A 19,364-nucleotide genomic window follows, 5' to 3' on the forward strand; every position below is an offset into this window, starting at 1 on the left:
GTAAATAGTTGATAAATGATGTAGTCAATAAGTTTAATGTGTGATGACTACATAAGGAGTTAAGTCAGTTTAAAATTTATTTGTTTAAGTTAAATTTAGATTAAACCAACGAAATATAAATTGTGTGTTGGACTCCCATGAGCTTTCCATGGCAATTTGAATGGCCCAACGAAACTAACGATTAAAAGCAATTGAGTTGGACATCCCATGAGCGTTACATGGCAATTTGATTGTCCCAACTAATTAACGAATTATCAATGAAATATAGTTTTTCGGCCCGATAAGCGTCTTTAACCGACCAAACTAAATAACGAACTATCAAAACAAAATATGGGTAGTCGGAGTATCCGACAAAAATACGAAACAAGTTAACAGATGGATAGTCGGGATTCCCGACTAACCACTTGAAATAACGTAAAAACCATAATCGGAAGGTTACCGAATTTAAGCCACGAATCACCGTGAATTCGGTTAAATTCAACCTAAGGTGTCGGTCATATGGCATTTATGGGTCTCGCTCGGGTCCATAGGGTTGAGTACTGTGGTCAGGTTATCACCCAGGTAAGGAATAGCGTCTTACCTTTGGTTCTTGGAACCGTTTTGCCAATTCCCAACTCACAGTTTCTCTTCCCCTTTCATTTATCTTAGGGACATGCCACATAACCTAGCCTTAAGGTGTACGAGTGAAAACAACAGGTGGGAATTCTTAAGGAATTTCCCGTAAATAAAAGCAATGTAATTTTGAAACGTTTTCTTTGAATGTTGAGGCATAGCCTCGGAGTTAGTGCGTGTGTGCATAACAATACAATAGAAAGTAAATAAATAATCATCTAAGAAAGTTGTAAACAATTTAATTTGACACATAAAGGTAAACAGATAGGCACGTATAGGGTTCCTAAACATGTGTCTAAGGCAATTTCTAACGACCTATCTTAAACCTTCGGATCTGATACCAATTTGTCACACCCCAACCTACGGCGGAAATGCCGGGGCAGACTGATTGCTCACAGGTTTTCAAAGGCTACTATCTTGCAATATTAAAAGTTTCGATATCTATTTAATAAAATTTTCCAAATAACAAACATCCATACAAAATCCAAATACACAAGTACATATATCAATCAATTACAATATGTTTCATTAAGTTTTTCTCCCATAATAAATCCTTAAGTGATCTTGTACTTCACATCAAACGAATACCTGCATATGCGTTGAAAATAGAATGGTTTTGTCAACACAAGGTTGAGTGAGCAACACACCAGTTTGAAGGTTCATATAGAAAAATAAGTATTTGCAAAAAGTCATATGAGTATAACAAATTAACCAAATGAGCAAGTATAACTGAGATGTTGAGAAGCACAAAGCAATAACGACTGGCATATGATCATACTAGACTGAGATTATGTTGGACCTCTCCGAATGCGAAAGCATACAAAGCAAATAAGCACATAAACAAGTAACGTATAAGTTGTTAAAACATAAGACAAAGTTGCAGTTTTTGAGTATAAGTATATATGGAAAGTATATTTACGCATATGTCCTCAAAACGTGAGAAAACGAGTAAAATAGGGGAATGTGGTACTCACCTCAATAGACGAACAAAGATGAGTGAGAATATTAAGAATGCGGGAAATCACGCGTTGACGATAAAGCCTAATAAGGAAAAGAGAATACGAATACGTTTAAATTTAATGAACTAGATCGATTTCGGAAACCTAATAATTAAGTTAATATTATACCCTTTTAATCATAATAAATATAATTTTATGTAAAATTATTAGTTTCTTAAATTATAAATATATAAAGTTTATTAATAAAATACAACTTTTAAATATTATTGGTTTGTTAAATTAAATTATTAAAATATTTTATCATATAAAAGTAAAATGCATCTTAAAACCTTGTTAGTTTTATAAGTTATATGTTTATATATGTATAGGTATTAAATCATTAGTTTTCGGGTTATTATATATGTTTATGTTTAAAGCCGCGAAAAAACAAGTGTTATTGGTCGGTTTTCTATAAAATAGTTTTAATTAATTATTATTGTTAATAACATATTAATTTATTGATTTAAAAGAAAATAACCAAAAATTGCTAAAAATCCGGGGTGGCAGGGGTTCGAACCCGCGACCTGCCCCCCCGTGACTCAAAGGTTTAACCAGCTGCGCCAACAAGCCACTCGCGATATTGAACAGTTTCCATTTATATTAAACACCTGATGATATAACCAAGTTGATTAAGAACCCTAACACATTGATTTGATTAATCCAGTTACAATTAATCAAATCAATTATGGGGCTTTTGTTTGTCATCAAATCGCGATCATAATAGTGTATAACAATTACCTTAACACGATCTGATTGGTGGTGAATGAGATCTATCTATTGCCGGCCAAAAAAATGTTTATGAACGGGCTAGAAAACGACGATAATAATATAATTGATGGTAGGGTTAATGCTTGCGACGGCTGAGGGGATGTGGATGTGAATTCAATTGAGTTTATGCGATTCGTTTATATAGAAATCCGATACTAGGGTTTATAACATGGATAATAAGCTACGGCCCAAGTTCTAGAACCTTCTAAACGTAATTGAATGAGGGATTAGGGCCGGCTAGATGCGAATTAGGGCTTAGGAACACTTAATTAGACGTTGGTTGATGGATTTGGGCTCAAGAACAAGCTAGGGTTGATAATTAATCAATTTGGGTTCGGGTTGAGTTTGAATCCAAGTATAAGCGGGTTAGATGAATAAAATGGATAATAATATAACTGATTTTCATATACGATACATTTATTTAAATAAATAACGATTAACTAATAAACGCGCACTTAACTTTATTGATTACAATAATCAGAATATTAAAACGGGTCGGGTTATAGTTCGTAAATCAAAAACGATGAAAACCGGGTTAATACATGTATGATTACAGAATTAGTATCACATATTATATCATATAATTTACGTACAACAAGTAAGCATCATAATATGTAAATTTGTCTGGTTTTGAAAAAGTTACTATTTTTAGTAAGCCGAGTTTCTGTCAAGTTTCAGATATCGAACTAGCATAATTACTCTACTTCAATAACGTTAGTGATTCAAATGGTTATATATATATATATATATATATATATATATATATATATATAATATATATATATTATATATAGGTAAGGATCCTAAGAGAACCAAAATTCTTATATTTCATTTCGGTTTCATTAAAAAAAATAAAAAAAAAATAAAAAAAACAAAAAAAAATATCATATTATACACATATGTATAATTTTATTTAATCTTTAGTTACGTAATATACACATATATACAGTATCATTTATCTTAAATTATACACATGTGTATAAAAAATCATATAAATGTACATATATGTTTATATTATACATATGTGTATATAATTTGGCTAAACCGAGTTTTTTTTTATGAAACCGTGATGTTAAAATAAGAATTTTGGTTTTTTTTACTTTTTTCATTTTTGGGCTTTTTTTATTTTATGATTTTTTGTAGTTTTGGGTTTTTTGTGATCCAAAATGGTTCTCATAGTTCTCAATTTCAAAAACGTTCTCTCATGAGCCATAGCTGACCCGTCGCTGATGACATTTTCCACGCCGGAAACCTTGTCGGAAAAGTGAAGCTCGCCGGAAAACCTATCGCATGTCGGAAAGGAGAGTCGCCGCCGCCGCTTCCTGGCGGAACCCTAATAGCTTGCCGCCTCCCTCATCATTTCGCTGCCAACGACCACCACAAGACACCACCGTCAACCCCCTGATCACCACCAACATCACCGCCAGCCGCTGCTGCTGGACTTATGGCGGCGGCCGATTTCCATTCTGCCTCTTCCTCGTGTCGGATAATAGAGGGTTGTGTGAGATTCTTATGGAGTTAGAAAGAGGGAGCAGGTTAGTATATGGCTTTGAGAATGCAATATGGTGAGAATGAGGGTGTGGTCTTTAACAAATCGCATATGGATGTTTCTTGGATTCTACAATCTGATGGCCGAATGGGAGAGAGGGAGCAGGGGAACAGTGCCATCCAAATTGAGGAATGGGGAACGGTTACGTAAATTTGGTTGACACTTTTTAAGAAGTTAGATTGTGCAGAGATTTTAAAGGATTTGGTCAATATTTACACAAAGAAAATAAATTGAACAAGGGGAGGGGTAGTGGATGTGGTGCCATCAATCATCACACACCCCACCCAATTATATTGTGCCACATTACCAATCCAAATTCTATCACATGTGATGGTTTTTTTACTAGGGGTGGTGGTGTGGTGTGATGGAATTATTTATTATTTTTTTTGTAACTTTAAAATTTAAAACAATATTTAATAGAACTTAAAAATAAAAACAATAGTTTAATAGAACATAATTCAACTTAAAATTTAGAAATAAAAAAATAAAAGTTACAACGAACGTCTACTCCTCATCTGAATCCGGAAATTCCAAACCTAAAGAACCTATATGCGCAACAAGATCCCATCTCAACCGATGATGAATATCTTCATCCCGCAAGTCTAATTGGACATCATCGGGAACGGGAACTTGAGTCAGAGGATCCGGTACCCAATCTGGAGAAATTGCATTTCCATCTTCTTTTATTAACATATTGTGTAATATGATGCATGCATACACGTAGCTAGAGATCGTGGGTTTTTTCATTGCACGAACCGGTCGACTGAGTATGCACCATCTACCCTTTAAAACACCGAATGCTCTCTCGACATCTTTTCTTGCTGATTATTGCAACTTCTTGAACGCCTTTTCATTGGTCTCGACAGGAAACGAAAAAGGCTTTCACAAAAACAGACCATTGCAGGTAGATACCGTCGACAAGATATTAGCCACGTCTGTAATATCTCTCGTTGACAAAATACGGACAGAAAGGTGTGGTGCCATCTGTTACGCTCTGAAACAACGGTGATGTGTACAGAACAGTGATGTCGTTGTTTGAGTCGGGAACACCAAAATAAGAATGCCAAATCCATAAATCATTTGACGCAACCTCTTCTAGTGAGATGGTCGGTCGTTTGATATCACCCCTAACATACGCCCCTCGCAACTCTCGTGGACAATTCCTCCATTCGATATGTGTACAATCGATGCTACCGAGCATCCCTGGAAAATGCCATCTAGCCTCGTGTGCAGCGTAAAGACGTGTAATGTCGTGTCTTGTTGGTTTTCGTAGAAACTCTTTGACATACAATTTTATAATCGCGTTACAAAAGAATTGTAGACATTCACGTGAAGTTCTCTCAGACATTTGTAAAAATTCATCGAATTGGTCGAGTGGGTTACCTGTCGCTAGTTGACGAATAGCGGATGTGCATTTTTGAAGCGGCGTAAAACTTCGTTTGCCTCTCGCGTCGTAAGATTCTTGAAACCATTCTTCTTGGAAAACACCCCCCCTCACGCGTGACAACCATCACGCAAACAACTCTTTTTAGCGTGACAAGGGGGCGACAGCGGTGTGCTTAGGGCCACCACGCGTGATGGGGAGGCCACCACGCGGTGCCCCGTCCGCCCTAAGATCAGGAAGTTATAGGATTAGTTTCATTCTTATTCTTGTAATGCAATTTGTAAAATTATAGATATTTATAGTTTAGAATTGTGGATTATTTAGGGACTAAAATTATGGGTTCATTTGTATAGTAGATGAGGTTAACTAGTATGGGATATCTCATGGATACAAACTCGGTTGCTTGTTTAACGCTCCGCTCTAGAGACGATAAATTTTATATATTCTTTTTAGTGATAAATAAATGTTAATAATATTCGCATGTATCATCCCAATCAAAGTTAAGTGTTTGTATAATATTTTTATTCGTTCCACGTAATATGTCGCGCCGTTAAATCGTGTCATCTCTATGCGTCTCATTTATAAATTTCATAATCTACTGTTATGCTTTAATAAAATAATTGTCTAGTAATAGAAATCATTCAATAACAAATAAATATATACTCATATATTTATATATTTCTTGTGTGTCAAATGCGGTATAAGCGTACCGCACATTCATACATGTATTTTCGCGTAATCGGCTTTACGAGCCGTCACGGCTTGTACCACGCTCTTAATCTAACATAACACAACGTATAATTAATACTCATACTGATAGGCAATATTCATATTAGACAATTAACCATAACACTTAATATAATATTGTTTTGCATAAGTGGTCATCGCTAATACCTGCATAGGTGTCAGTTGTTTATACAGGCTAACTCATTAATATTTGAAGTTGTACCCAGGTAACCACAACAATATACTCTATGTTAGTTATTGATAGTAACAAAATATGATATTATATTCAACTTTTTAGTCTCCTTATGGTTGTTGTCACTCCGCGTTCTAAACTATAAATGTTATATCGACGTTTCATACGCCGTATGTGTTTGTTTTACTTTAAGAGGTAATGATTATAATTTCTTACTTACCGAAACAATCCTTGTGATATTTTTCTATTAGAAAAATTTGATCACCTCAAAAGCCCGTGCAAGTTGATTTGCTTTGGAAAAAAAAATTTAGGCCTAAAAATCAGGGTTTTTACAGGAACAATATTTTCAGCACCTCCAATGACAAGTGGGAAATCGGACCGACTTCAGAAGAAGATTATGATTATGAAGAATTCAAATAAGAATGTCGAATCTTCCGATCACCCAGATAGATTCATTGTTACTTTTAAGAAGGGTTTTTCGGATAAATATGGTGATTGTTCTGGGGTCATGTCCTGGGGATTTGATGCTGAAAAGAATATGTAGTGGGTTAAACGAAGGTCTGGGAACACTGAGTACTACAAGAAAATGAAAGACTTCGGATCTTGGACAAAAGTGGATCTCAGCAACCTTATCGATGCACCATTCCACAATCCAACAAATGATAAGTGAGGTATTGATTTCTGGAACTTCCTGAGGAACCAAGTTGATAAAGGCTTTCCGAACATGACAACTGCATAATCATTTTCAAAGAAAGCAAAGGGGATCAGTATCCAAGGACAGGAAAAACCATGGTCAATGTAATGTGGCCTACAACAAACAAGACCACTCGTATTCCCGTGCCTAGTGCAATACCTAATGGGACCCTGGAGAATATGAGGTTCTGGATGTTCGACAGTGAAACTGCCATTGTTGTTATACGATTACAGAAGGGTAAATGGCAGTATAGGTTTGTTGATCCAAGAGATCTGCTCAAGTTTGGAGAATGTGATATCAAGACTCTCAGCACATTTTAAATCATTGCTGATCCAATTTTTGAAACGGCTGCAAATGAATACACCAGAATGGCAGCTTCTGTTGTTAGAACAGGTTTTTGGGCAGGTGGTTTAAAGGATGCCGATGTTGATATTATGGAGAACGACTACTAGATGAAGCTACAAACCAAGGGGGAGATTGTTGGGTCTGCTTTTGGTGGTTTGTACTTAGTTCTATGTCAGTTAGTCTTGGTTTTGGATTATGTATGTAAACCGAGATCCTTTAGGGATCTCGATGGGCTTTGGGCTTTGTTTTGGGCTTGGTTGTTAGCTATCCTATATATAGAATATGCGTATAGGGTTTTGCCTCGGCCGTTCACTTTGTTGGTGTATTGAACGAGTATTATAATCAAGTGCTTAAGCACCCGACGTTAATACAACGTGTGTTTTGAAGCATTCTATTGTGTTATTTACGTGTTTATTTACTTATCTTGAATCACCTTACGATATATTCCGCAATACCGTTGAGGTGTGTTGATATCATATTGAAAGATTCGTCTACGGGACTTACAGATTAATATTCCCATTTCGATCAAAAGCCCTAAACATCAATTTGAAATTTGAAAAAAACTTAACGCCGTTAAGTTTTTTAACGGAGGTCCAATAAAAACAATTAGTGTGAAAGTTGACATCAGTAACAGTTATTTTCTAATTTGGGATTATCATCGGCTAACTGTATTAGGTTGGGATTATTAAAATCCAATTTGCCTATATATTTTTCATACATAAAAAGGCTCTATTTTTGGATGTTTCGAACCCCCCCACCCTCCAAAAAAAAATAATAAAATATAAACAATAACAAAAAATTGCAAAAAAATAACGAAAATGAAAAGTGATATTTCAACATGGATAAAATCTTTTGAAGATAGTTTTCATCAAAAATAAATTTTGCATTTAACAAGTATGTATGGTGAACAATTTTTCCGGTTAAAATTTTTAATCTTTACATATATCAATCAAACCAAGCCACTCATCGTATGCCGAGATAATCCAACATCAACATTTTGTTCACAACAACCCCCATATCATTGATAGATCTTCTTCGATATCCCTACATAAAAACTAGATAATTAATGAGTATTCAATAGTCTTTGGTTTCCAAGCTCCATTGTTCAAATCATAAATCATGTTGTCATCTTTAAAAAATAGTACACCCATGAGAGGTTGTCATGATTGGAAATGCATCCAGTTTTCTCAAATAGCTGGTCTCCTATGGCCGGTATTGCCACGTGTCATGATTGGAAATGAATCCGGCTATCTCAAATAACCTGTCTCATATGGTGTCACCATTAGACAAAATGGTGTGTAAAGGAATAAAGTTGGGCCATCTGAGATGGCTGATCCAGTTACCATACAGTTACACATCATCGCTTACGTGGATTACCACTTGAAGAGAGGAATCCATTCCAGCCATCTCAAATGGCTGGACACCTAAATCCCATTCGTTCCGTTATTAGATACCTAAAAATCAATTTTTTATTTAAACCTACTATTTGAAAAAAAAAAAATAAAAAAATAAGCCCTGCTTGTGGTGCGCGCATATAATGTATATATGTGTGAACCCTCGGGTGGGCAAAAGTAAAATTGCACTAATTTTTGACGTTATTTTACTAATCTCGTGAAAATAACGTTAAAAGTGGCGGAAGGTTAATCAGGCATCATGTGGTGGTGTTGATAGCCGAAAGACAAGGGCACATGCACCGATCAGCCGGTGTCCCGATGATTGAGTGTTATGTGCCTTATGTCCAAGGCTTGATGCAAAACTACTATCGAGCCGGGGGTCTCACCGGAAGCAGCCTCTCTATCCCTATGGGATAGAGGTAAGGCTGTCTACATCTTACCCTCCTCAGACCCTACCATAGCATTGTTATTGGTGGGATATACTGAGTACGATGATGATGATGATGATTTGAAAAAAAATCCACATGCATGAGCGCATTTTCATGATTTCATATATTTAGGGATTATTTATGTAAATAAGTTAGAGTTGCATCAACTAACTCGTGTGGTGTAATATTCGGCTTCTTGGGCCGATTCTTAAAACGTGCGTTGACAAATTTTTTTTATCCGTTTAAAACACTTGTTTTCTTATAATTTGTGAAAAGACAAAACTAAGAGGGAAAGAAATGTCACCAACCTCCCACTTGATAGTTATTTGTGTTTTTCAACAATATTCGGTTCAATGTTGTTACAAATTGTGCAATATTATAATGATTAATTAATAATCACAATAATTTCTCAAGCTGTTTGTTTGCCAATTGTTTTCACAAATTTCCCTACATATAATCATATCATTAATTAATTATGATATCTTATCATATACATTGCACAACCAAGCTTTACCTTGTTTAAGGCATTATACAAGTTCAAACCAAGCTTAGGTCATTAAAGGATTTTTTCAATATATTTTAACATAATTAAAAAATTATATAAATTCATTTAAAGTTAATAAACGTGTCAAGCCGAGCTTAATAAAACAACTCACAAGCTGAACTCATCAAGTCTGAGCTCTTGTAAATCAAAACGAAATAGTGAAATACATTCAAGTACTTTACGAATATTTACACATATGATAAAAAAAATCAAAGAATATAATGAATTACGAACTTTCTCACAAAAAAATATCAAATATTATGTAATCGAAAGAGGCTTAGGTTGCTTCATTGTTCTTCTCTTCCACAAATTAATTTCATTTCTTGGTTCCGTACTGATCCCTGCAACCTTAATAATATTATTATCATCAAACTCTAATGAACTCCTTATAATCACCGGTGCTGAAGAAGGGACCACAAAACGTTCCAAATCACTTTCATCATCAGAATCCATAGCCGCCACCTCCTTCGTCCAATCATAACTCGAAAACTTATCCCGACCACTCGAAAACCGCTTCATCGTTCCCAAACTCGGAGCCACCGAGTCTTTCTTCTCGGAATCCTGTCTTCTTCGGTCGGAGGGTGTAACTGTAATCCCACTAAATAGTTTCTTAAACCCTAATTTCTTAGCGCTCTTAACATCGGGTTTTGTTTCTTTACTGTCATCATCCTTATGTGGAATTGTTTCCCGGGTTATAGATTTAACCCGGGAAACTTTATTAGGGGGTTGGGGTTTTCTATTTTTGTTTCTGTTTTTGCATTTTACTTGGCCCATGCAAGAGACTCTTGGAGACGTGGGCTCGTATACGACCCCGTTGTTCCTGATTTGCCTGCGAGTATCCGCTAGAATCATCGAAACCATGGGGCCGGATAAGCCGATTCCAAGGTTGGATTTGTGCGGCTTTTCCGATATTCTTTTGTCTCTGGCCGGACTGTAAATCGGAGGGTTTTGAAACGAAACGGATGATGTTGGCTTTGGAAGAAACTTCATGATTGGGTTCTTTGATTTTGTTGATGATGATGATAGTTTTTGCTGATCCATTTGAAGACTTGGTATATTATGATCTTGAAGAATAATAAAGATTATTAAAGTAACGGATATTTATGAACTTTTTGAGTAGTATATATATATGTATATATTTGGTGATGGTAGGAAAGAGAGAAGAAAGGAGGAGATGGAGAAAAGTCTTGAATTCCGGCGAGGTGGAGTGAGACAAAATGTGGACAACATGTATGAACAAGTCATTGGTAGAATAATTAGGGCAAATTAGCATATATAATCTGATTCATTTAGAGATTATTATTGTAATAAATAAATGATCCCAACACTTAATTGTTTTTTATTCTGACTTGTTAATTGGCTTTTCAATATAGGGATGAGTTTGGAACATAACACTTATTCGTACCCTTACATGTACCAAATTATACTGGTACCAAAAATCAATAAAAGCATGTATCAATACTCATACCAATTTTCGGTATGATACGGATATTTCGATACGGTGCCCGCTTTTATACACTTTGTTTTTTTTTTATTTCCAAATCTTCGACTATCTTGAAACAGATACCGGTACGATCTTCGATGATACTTGCACTGGTACTTTGCGGGTTCCAAATTAGTACAAGTACCAAATTGGTCGCCGATTTAATGGTACGATAGTATTGAAGAACCCCAATTCGGTCGCCGACTTTAAGTAATTTGTTTGTTGATTCGAGTCTTGAATGTTATATTATTTAACATTGAAGAAATATTTGATACTAGTTCAATAATAACATGGTCAGAAAATTTATTTCATATATTAAATATGAAGAATCTTATTTAAACCCATATGTATTCTAAATGTACTCGTACTCGTACCGTACCCGCTTGTACCTGTACCGAAATTCAACAAAAATGAATACCAATACCCGTACCGAATAGGCTAGATCGGTACGGGTGCAGGTATATGCCCGGATACGATACCGGTACAAGTACGAGTATTTTGGATAAATTATCATCCCAACTTCAGTATAATGGGGCTTAAAAGTCACTTCATAGTGTCGTGTCATGTTATCATCATGTGGGCATTGTGGGCTTTGAAACCCTAAAACCATGTTCTCTCTATGGTTCGAAGCCTTGAGTGGCTTTAAACTCTTTTTTTCTTATATTAAATAAAACAAAAAACCAACACAATAAAGGAAATGAAGGAGGACCCACACCACACCCCATTACCACTCTTCATAGCCAAACACCCCCCCTCCTCCCCCCCCCCCCAAAAAAAAAGAAAAAAATCCTTTGCAGCCAGCCAATATCGCCCCTCTGCGGTATTTCCCCTAGGCCTACACCTCCCCTTTAACACCCAATAGTGAATCGTCTTAGAGTTTATAATTATAAAGACCCTTAGTTATAATTTTCTATGTTGTACGTATATCATAAATACCCATAAATTTTTTGTACAATGAGAACGATAAACCGTCATATATTAGCCTTACTCAGATTCCAAACTTTAATAAAAACACTTATTTTGAACCCAGCCACCGCTCTCGCATGCCCTAAAGGTATGCATATGAACTTGCTCCATGGAAATAACGCACACAACAATGGGGTGGTTAATTCCATGCTTGTCCGCGCCACTTTGGCAAGTAGATCCGGATGAGGGGAAACCCCCTCATTATGGATACTCTTTAAGGTTATTATTGTACTTTGTAAGTGACGCTTTGGTTATAATAGTATTGTTTGGTCTAATTTCATATTTTGAACAAAAAGTGTTGACTATGTAATGTTCAAACGGCAAACAACTAATTGTTGGAAGAATAGAAGTTATAAAGTAAGGAAAAGATATTAGCCCTTAGTTTATATTTTGTGTTGCTACGGGTGGTAATTTAGAAAGGGGCTCTTAAGCAAGGGAGTAGTTTTCCTTCTCCTTAAATGTTGGATACACGTGTTTTGAATTAAGTCTTCATATGCTATAGAGGTAGGGTATCAAAAAGGCTTGAATACCCTTAAGTACCACCCGCGGGTAGGAGAGGAACCTCTCATATGTCACCCGCGGATCATATGGATCACCCGCATAACATGGTAGAGGAAGAACATCCTTACACCACGCGCGGAAGCATTCAGGCACCCTCAGAAATCATCCGTGGGACATGACATCTGCCCACTAAAATGACCGGAAGGCAATGCCAACAGGACAGCTGTAAATAACTAGTTACCTTCTAGAATGATATCCACGATTGTTACTTGAAGAATACGTGACTCACCAGCCAATGAGCGAATGACACCTGGCCAGGTTGTTAAAACTGTGCACATGGCCTGGGTGTGATCCGTCCTATCATAAGGTGACACGTGTCCAGGTTGTTATACCCATGCACATGGGACGTATAGCCCAACCTATCACAAAGGGACACGCGTCCAGGTGGTTATCAAGATCTTCTAGAAAGGGACAGCTGGCTCAATCACCTTCCTACATCCTTCGGCTATAAATACTTTGTCAACCTGCACGAGGTATTCATTCACACTCATTCATAATTACTCTCACTTACTCTGACTACACTTACTCTGTGTACTTAAGTACTTTCTCTCTTACAAACTGTACTGATTCTCACGCCGGAGGGTGGTTACGGCAAGACCCCCCTCCTGTCCTTCCCGTGACGAGACTCACGGTGTCTGTTTTGCAGGTTCCGGTCATTGGACTTTGGGAAGTTATACTCATACTGTGTTAGTTGTTACCATATCCTACCCTGTGGACTCATTGGATCCAGGACCCATACCTGGGGATCGGATCCGTGTTTCTTTATTGGCGCCATCCGTTTTGGTGTTAGAACAACACAAATTTTCGTTGGTTTTTCGGTTCGTTTAAAGTATGAGTAAACTTCCTGAGGGGCCGATGGGAATTCCTGCACCTATTTCACGTGTTACAGCTCCGGGTTCACGAACTACCGATATAACACCAGGTGGTCGTATCCTTGAGCGTGTCACCGCACCAACCGGGCCAACTCCCACCGGTTTGGGACGTGTTACGGCTCCGGAAGGTTTTAATCTGGGTGACCTCGGACGAATTATGAGGGACACTCGCCGAATTCAATCAGTTTTGGATTTGGAAGATGATTCATGCGATTCTGATTTGGCGAGAGCTCGTTGTCATAATTCCAGATCTAGAGGGCCACTATCTCCGGAGGAATGGCTTCGCTTACAACAGGAAAGTTTGGCAGCTGAGTATGACCGCAGGGTCCGCAATGAGCGTTTTTGTGCCCGCGCTTTGACTTATGAAGAGTCTCCCCGGAGATCTCTTTCTCCTCCGCCGACAGTGAGAGGAAGTCAAATCCGGTACAGCCAACAAACGGAACAAAAATTGGTCGAACCACGAAGGTTGCGCCCTCGTCCTCGCATAGACATGCGGATGCCGTCCTACTTAGTTGAATATGACAGCTATGATTCAACGTATCACCCGGGAGACTACAGTTTTTACACGGGTGACAACAAAATGAGTTCAAGGGCAAGAAGCAGTCGTCCGCGGGACGTAGTCCGTCACACCGAGTATCATAGTGATGCTGAGGAAGATTTCACCAAGCCATACCGCCCGGCAGCCTTTGCGGAGAAATCGAAGATACCTACATCGGTGGATAAATACAATGGCATGACTGATCCAAGTGATCATCTCCAAAACTTCGTAGCGGTGGGTGGTGTGAGCGGATGGACGCTCCCTTATTGGTGTCACATGTTCGCATTGACACTAACAGGGGCAGCAAGAGAATGGTTTGAAAAGTTACCTGACGGTCAAATATCTAGCTGGGATGATCTGGTGAAGAAATTTTCACAACAGTTCTGCCAGCAGAAGAAGCACACACGTGACCAGTCAGAAATTCTGGATGTTATCCACCGTGATAACGAATCCATAGAAGATTTTATTACCAGGTTCAATGACGAAAGTCTGAACATTGGTGGGATCAGCAAGGACATGCTCCACGGTTCCTTCCGCAAAAATGTCAAATGTGATGTGTTGATCCGCACACTCACTGGTAGGGATGAAACGCCGAAAGAATGGGATGATATCATGACCGCGACAAAGTTGTTTGCCAACACTAAAAAAACATTGGGGAATAACAATTCAAAACAGAAATTCAAAGTTGAGTTTCAAACTCCACGACCCAATAAATAGGCAAAGGGGCCAATCTGGTCAAGACTTCAGCCAAACACGGAGGTATCAAAGCCATTATATGCAAGATCTCTCATCGGTAACAAGAACAAAGCGGGACCCTTGAATCGAGGTCCCAATAGTTGGACTCCTCTTTCAAAAACTCACACTGAAATTCTCACCACAGAGAATGTGAATTTTCGGAAGCCGCAGCCACTCACAAAGAGGTCATTCCTTGATACAAAAAAACATTGTTTGTTTCATAATGACAACGGTCACAACACGAACGAATGTAATGCTTTGAAAAGCGAGATTGAGGCGGCTGTGAAGTCCGGTAAACTTGGACACTTGGTGAAAGATGGAAAATTCGGAACTAGTAAAGCTCCCGTGCGGGATAACCAGGGCCCATCCAAAAAGCAGGTCAAGGACTTAAACATTCACATGATCCAAGGCGGACGAAGGGTCGGGGGAAAGAGGCGAAAGTACGACGAGGAAGAGTGGAAGAATGTGCCAGTGATCTTTCCACGAATCAAGGGAGGTCCCAGTAAGAAGAATCCTTTGATCATCACTGCCCTTTTCGGTCACTATCGCTCACAATACGTTTTCTTTGACACTGGTAGTACATCGGACATCATGTACGAACAGTGCTTCGAACAACTTGATGAGGAAGACAAAGAAAGGCTAAAACCCATCCATTCTCCTGTGTCAGGATTTGGAGGGGAGATAATGCACCCGCGAGGGGTGATTTTCTTCCCAGTCACTTTAAGTGATGGAACTCATTCAAGGATCGAGGAGGTCGAATTTTTAGTTTTACCAGTAACATCGAAGCATGACATTATCTTGGGACGAGAAGCAATCGGTGATTTTAATGCTCACCCGTCCACGGCTCACGGTGCGGTAGGGGTTCCAACCCGCACCGGTATAGCAATAATTCATGTTAATCGACACTGCTTTGCAACAGAAAGCTCAAAGCCCAACAAGATTCCAAAGCAATCTCAAAGGATTAAGCCGGAAAAATGGGTTTTGAACAAGAAATTCCATGATCAGACAGTCATAATTGGACCCGCTATTTCAGAAATAGTGAGGACCTTCATAAAACAACTGTTGACCAAAAATATGGACATCTTCGCTTGGCAACCTGCGGACAAGACTGGTGTCACGCGGAGTATTGCGGAACACAAGTTAAAGGGTAGACCCGATGTTTACACCAATTGTCCAGAAAAAGCGAAAGATGGATCCAGAACAGACAAAGGCTATGAATGATCAGGTACAAGATTTGCTCCATGCCGGAATTATTCGTCCAATTCAATATCAGACCTGGGTCGCCAATCCGGTTATCGGTCCGAAAAGCAACGGGACGTGGCAGATGTGTATAGATTTCAAGATCTAAACAAGGCGTATCCCAAGGACTGTTATCCGTTACCTGAAATAGATCTCAAGGTTGATGATGTGGCACCATTCAAATTCAAATGCTTATTGGATGCTTACAAAGGCTATCATCAAATCTGCATGGCTGCGGGTGATGAGGATAAAACAGCCTTTCGAACTGATCAAGGCACCTTTTGCTACAAAATGATGCCTTTCGGACTGAAGAATGCGGGAGCCACGTATCAACGATTGATGGATATAGAATTTAAGGGTCAGATTGGTCGAAACTTAGAAGTATACATGGATGACCTTGTGATCAAGAGTGTTGAGGAAGACCAAATGTTGAGGGATATAGAATAGACATTCGAAACCTTGAGGAGTATCAACATGAAGCTGAATCCAACTAAGTGTTCGTTTGGAATAAAAGAAGGAAAATTTCTTGGTGTAATCGTTACGGGTGCAGGCTTCAAAGTTAATCCGGATAAAGTCCCAGCTGTAGCACGCATGCCTTCTCCTTCCTCCCTCAAAGAGGTTCAGATGCTCAATAGTCGATTGGTGGCTTTGAATTGTTTTTTGGCGAATCATGTAGCCAAATCCTATCCATTTGTCTCAACACTAAGAAACTGCTTCAAGAAAGCACAATTCAAATGGACCGCGGAAGCGGAACAAGCTTTCTTGGAGGTTTAAAAATGTTTGATGGAACTACCCACGTTGACAGCACCTTATGCGGGGGAACCTTTGACGTTATACTTATCGGCATCAGACATTGTTGTTGGGGCTGTACTCCTGACGGATAGAAAAAGCGTTCAGACGCTGATTTATTACGTCAGCTGAACATTATCAGACCCAAAGACTAGATATTCAATGCTGGAAAACTTGTCTTAGCACTGGTCTATGCCGCCCGACGCATCCGCAAGTACTTTCAGGGGCACCCCATCAACGTTTTAACCGGATACAAACTCAATAACGTTCTCAGTAAACCGGAATTGTTTGGGCGATTGGCAAAGTGGGCCATCGAGCTAGGTGAACATGTGATAGAATATAAACCTAGGCCAAGAAATAAGGGGCAGATGTTGGCGGACTTCGAAACTGAAGTTCCACAACACAAAGAGAAAGAATGTTTGATTGAGCAGCAACCCCAAGCACCTCCTGAGCAAGGACAGATTTGGTCTTTGTTCACGGACGGGGCTTCAAGTAGTGAGGGATCTGGCGCAGGCCTCAGGCTAGTCAATCCCGAAGGCCACGAATTCACATATGCCATAAAGTTAGACTTTAAGAGTACTAATAACGAGGCAGAGTATGAAGCTTTCTTGGCAGGCTTACGAATAGCCAAAAAGCTTGGGGTGAAACACTTGGAAGCCCGCGTGGATTCCATGTTGATTGCGGGACAGATCAATGGCACATACGAAGCAAAGAATGACATAATGGCATCATTCGTGTTGCAGGCGAAAGATTTGATGCTTCAGTTCTCCTCATGCAAAGTAATTCACATAAAGAGAAGCGAGAACAAATCAGCGGACGCCCTTAGTAAACTGGCTTCAACGAATTTTGAACATTTTGCTAAAGATATCCGCATTGAAATACTGGACCGCCCATCTGTCCCGAAACATCAAGTTTTGGTAATTCAAACCAGAGTGGAGTCTTGGATGATACCTATCATAGCATACCTGTCATCAGGAGCCCTCCCAGAAGGAAAAGCCAAGGCTCGGAAGATAAAACACAAAGCCTTGAACTATCAAATGCATGACGGTGTTCTATACCGACGTTCTTTCCTCGGTCCACTACTTCGATGTGTGGATGCCGAGGACGCGAACTATTTAATCAGAGAAGTTCATGAAGGCATCTGTGGTCTTCACGCAGGCCCGTGCATGGTCGTAGCAAAGATGATGAATGCTGGATATTATTGGCCATGAATGCATCTGGACGCTGTGCATGAAATCAGAAAGTGTTATTTGTGCCAACGTCATGCTCCAAACACGCTACGACCAGAGAATGAGCTCGTTTCAGTTACTTCAGCCTGGCCGTTCCAAAAATGGGCTATCGACATAATGGGACCTTTCCCAGAAGCCTCGGGGGACGCGTCAAGTTTTTAATAGTAGCAATCGACTACTTTACGAAGTGGGTGGAAGCCAAACCAGTTGCCTCCATAACAGCAGCAAGCGTTAAGAAATTCCTTTGGGAATTCATCATCTGCCGGTTTGGTCTTCCGCTGGAACTCGTTAGTGATAACGGTACTCAGTTCGCGGACAATGGGCTATAGGAATGGTTGAAAGAGTTACACATTTCTCAAATCTTCACGTCCGTAGCCCATCCACAAGCGAATGGTCAGGTTGAGAGAACCAACCGGACAATCAAGGAAGGAATCAAATCAAGGTTAGGAACTAAACGGACGGGTTGGGTTGAAGATATGCCCCATGTACTCTGGGCCTTCCGCATCCAAAAGAACTCTAGTAATTATGAGAACCCCTTTAGTTTAACATACGACACATAGGCCATGATTCCAGCCGAGATTGGGATTCCATCCGCGAGAGTTTTGTTGATCAATGACAATGATCATGAACTCCGGATGAATCTTGACCTCCTCGAAGAGAGGAGAGAACTAGAATCGATCCGCGAGCACACTTATAAACGCCAATTGCAAAAGTATTATCACTCGCGGGTCCAAAAATGCGAGTTTGATATGGGAGACTTTGTCTTCCGCATCAATGAAGCCTCCGGGAAAATTGGCCCCGACTTGGGAAGGACCTTACAAAGTTAAACAAGTGTTATCTAAAGGTGCCTGTTAGAAAAGTTGGGCGGGACTGAGATCCCTAGAACTTGGAATGGGGCCCAATTAAAGAAGTGTTACATATAGTACGTTTTTCTTTTCGGCCTGCGTGCCTAAATAGATACTCACAAATTATGTAATTTCATCTTTTGTAATTCGGCTTATGCCTCATTTATGGAAATTTTATTTCAGTCATATGAAATGTATTTATATGTAATCCTTTATTGACACACAAGAAGATCCTATAAACACTTATATTATATGGAATAAGACAAAGTGTACCGGATTAAAAAAGACTTCTTTATTTATTCAAAAGGGATTACAACAGAAGCAACAAGTTACAAAAACAAAGAAAGATATATCTATGACGCTGCATCTTCATGTTCCGCGTCGTTTGAATCTTCTTCATCTTCCTCACCAAGGTCAAGAAGATCTTTCAGTTGTTCAACGCTATCCTCCTTGTCCGCAAGATCAGATATTT

General features: G+C 39.0%; 1 protein-coding gene across 1 annotated transcript; it reads right to left on the reverse strand.

Annotated features, from left to right (window-relative positions):
- Positions 1-9,893: 9,893 nt before the first annotated feature.
- Positions 9,894-10,722, reverse strand: LOC143555034 (uncharacterized protein At1g76070-like). Its single transcript, XM_077044672.1, has one exon. The coding sequence runs from the start codon at positions 10,674-10,676 to the stop codon at positions 9,894-9,896; it is 783 nt and encodes a 260-aa protein (XP_076900787.1). The 5' UTR covers positions 10,677-10,722.
- Between the last annotated feature and the right edge of the window lie 8,642 nt (positions 10,723-19,364).

This window comes from Bidens hawaiensis, unplaced genomic scaffold, assembly GCF_021521415.1.
Source record: "Bidens hawaiensis isolate Kalapana, Puna unplaced genomic scaffold, B.hawaiensis_p1.1 tig00017944_1, whole genome shotgun sequence".
Classification (NCBI taxonomy): Eukaryota; Viridiplantae; Streptophyta; class Magnoliopsida; order Asterales; family Asteraceae; genus Bidens; species Bidens hawaiensis.